The sequence below is a fragment of the Mus caroli genome, chromosome 5, assembly GCF_900094665.2.
Source record: "Mus caroli chromosome 5, CAROLI_EIJ_v1.1, whole genome shotgun sequence".
NCBI classification, from domain to species: Eukaryota; Metazoa; Chordata; class Mammalia; order Rodentia; family Muridae; genus Mus; species Mus caroli.
Genome location: NC_034574.1, coordinates 114,275,305 through 114,278,004, shown reverse-complemented (window position 1 = coordinate 114,278,004; position 2,700 = coordinate 114,275,305). Strand labels below are relative to the sequence as shown.

The following is a 2,700-nucleotide window of genomic DNA, read 5'->3' as shown; positions in this document are numbered from 1 at the left end:
AAAAAGGAAGGAAGGAAGGAAGGAAGGAAGGAAGAAACAAGAAAGCAGATAACCCTTCTAGATTATTAACTTCACACCTTAAACGTTGTATAGTATTTCTGAGATTTACTTAGGTTATTTTATGCATATGGGCAGTTACTTGCATGTATGCTCACCATGGCATGCACTTCCTGGCGAGACCAGGAGACAGATAGATGTTCTCTGTCGTGCCGATGCTGGCAATCAAACCAGATCCTCTGGGAGAGACACACGGACAGCAGACTCTTGCTGTCCTCCAGTTCTCAGAGATCTACCTGCCCCACCACCCCGTGACACCTTAAATGTCCTCACTGGAAACCCGTAAGGTCCATTTACTTGCCCAACTTTTGATCATAGTCCAAGTCCTTCCGTGTGCAAGTCTGCCGAGACGGGAGTGAAGGGGAACAAAGGGGAACAACTAAACAACACTGGTTGATAATCCAGAGGCTCTATGATAGCGTCCTCACAAATCCTGCCAATGCCGAATGTTTCCGTATGACAAGCTACACAGAACTGTTCTAGCCAGAGAAGCTGAGACAAAAAGGGTTCCTTGAATCCTGAAAATCAAAACCAGCCTGGGCCACACAACAAGAGTCTGTCTGTCCCCAAAAGAAAGGAAGGAAGAAAAGGGGTGGAGTGGAGAAGAGGAAGGAAGAAAATTAGAATAGGAGAAGGGAAAAAGGAGGAAGGGGGCAATGAGGCCAGGAGCAGAAGATAATGACGAGTATTCTAAGAAACACACCCTCCACCTAAACACAAAAGCAGGCACAGCAGCCTGGCGCTGCCACCCTCAGGAGCCCCCCTCAGAGAGAGAATAGCTTAAGGCCCCACGCAGAGGCTAGAGCACACTTGAGCACTACCTGGGCCCAGCAGGTGGCATGCTCTCTGGCAACCCTGTCCAGGAGGGAAAGAGCCTTCCTTGCACCTCCTCCTCCTAGGCCTCTCCAGAAGGGCTATCAGAAAATGGCTCCAGGCCTTGAGCTAGTGAGCAAGCAAGATGCTGAGCAGCCTTGGGGCTGACTGGGAAGGAGTCTCACAGAGGGCTGGGAATGAAGAGGTGTGCTAGACAGGCTCTGAATCTTTAGGGAGTTTTCTTTTCTTAGTCCTACTTCATCAGTTATGTAACAGATGATGATGTTCTAAGTTATAATGTTATGGTAAGTAAGGTCATTATAATAACTGATGGCCAATCCCAGTGGCAGACCAGTTTGGAAGCAGTGCTGTGCTGCCCAGAGGGGAGGCAGTACCAAGTGTTGAGCAGAACTGATGAGCACAGGTGCTGATCTAAACAGTTCCCATGCCAATGCAGCGGCCCTAGTCACCTGAAAAGTATGGCAAGTCAGTCACTTAAGAGAGTGTCTGCCATTTTTGCTGAGTTCATGTAAAAAACTGGCATATAACCCTACAAAACTATATAAAAATATCCCAACAGTGCCTACATTGTGTAAGGGACTTAACAGTTCAAGCTTCCTTGAGCCTTCTTTTGTTTTAGGACAGAGGGATCATAAATGAGCACAGTTAATGAATAGAAGAAATGACGCCGGGTGGTGGCGGCGCACGCCTTTAATCCCAGCACTTGGGAGGCAGAGGTAGGTAGATTTCTGAGTTCGAGGCCAGCCTGGTCTACAGAGTGAGTTCCAGGACAGCCAGGGCTACACAGAGAAACCCTGTTTTAAAAAAAGAAAAAAAAAAAAAGAAGAAGAAATGGCATCGGGGCATGTCTGACCCTCTTATAAATGTCCACTGCACCTCTCAAACAGCCTGAAACCAAGTGAAGTAAGCCATGTCACCCTGCTAGGGTCCCAGGAAGGCCTTGGCTGGGATGTCACGCCTGTCCCTCGGCTTGTCTCCCTGAATGTCAGCCTTTAGACTTGCACTGACCAAGCAAACAATGAGCACACTGTGCAGGGATCTTCAGCTTTTCGTAGAGAGGAACAAGGGGCTGCACTAAAAGGTTTGCCGCAGTGATCTGAAACCACTCTTCTCACAGCCCAACTTCAATCCCAGAGCAAAGCCCTTGTGTTACCTTTGTTTTCAGAGCCGGAGCCAGTGTTGCTGTCTGGTGCTGGCAGCATGTCCTCATATCCCCAAGATACTATGTGTTTGCCCCCAAGCAAACAGGATGGGGATCCAGGTCCCCCTTCCAAAAGCAGCAACCTGTGAAGGGGTGAATTACAAAGACCTGAGCATGTCCATTCCAGGAACTAAAAGTCTACTTAGCAGCTCAGAGAACAAACACAAATGGTTTAAAGAAATATGGATCTGAGTGGTATTTACAGTGTATTTTAGTGAAAAATTACAAGGCAGTAATTATAAGGTGCTGGGCCAGGGAGACAGCGCAGTACACAAAAGCATCAGCTCTGGAAGCCTGAGGCCAGAGCTCAAGTCCTGGGACCTGTGCAAATGCCATGTGGCGACATACACCTCTCTACCCCAGCACTTGAACACTGAGAGTGGTCAGGTAGCCTGGAGTGCGTGTACAGAGGCAAAAGAGACCCTGACACAGCATGATGAGAAGGGAAGAACTGAGTCCTGTAACTAGCTCTCTTCCACACACACTCCACACCATGTGTGCATACCCACACCCAGGCAAACAAACAAGCAAATAAAAACATGCTTAAAATTTTAAATATATATATATTTATATATATATATATATATATGTATATATATATATATATA

At 47.1% G+C, this 2,700-nt stretch overlaps 1 protein-coding gene across 5 annotated transcripts in view; it reads right to left on the bottom strand.

Moving 5' to 3' along the window:
• The window catches only part of Hectd4 (HECT domain E3 ubiquitin protein ligase 4), a 152,284-nt gene that overhangs the window by 110,144 nt on the left and 39,440 nt on the right, over nt 1-2,700 (bottom strand). For all 5 annotated transcript variants that reach the window (XM_021163286.2, XM_029477883.1, XM_029477884.1 and 2 more), the window contains exon 4: nt 2,045-2,175. In XM_021163286.2, coding sequence (XP_021018945.2) covers nt 2,045-2,175 — 131 coding nt within the window. The remainder of the gene's footprint in view (nt 1-2,044; nt 2,176-2,700) is intronic.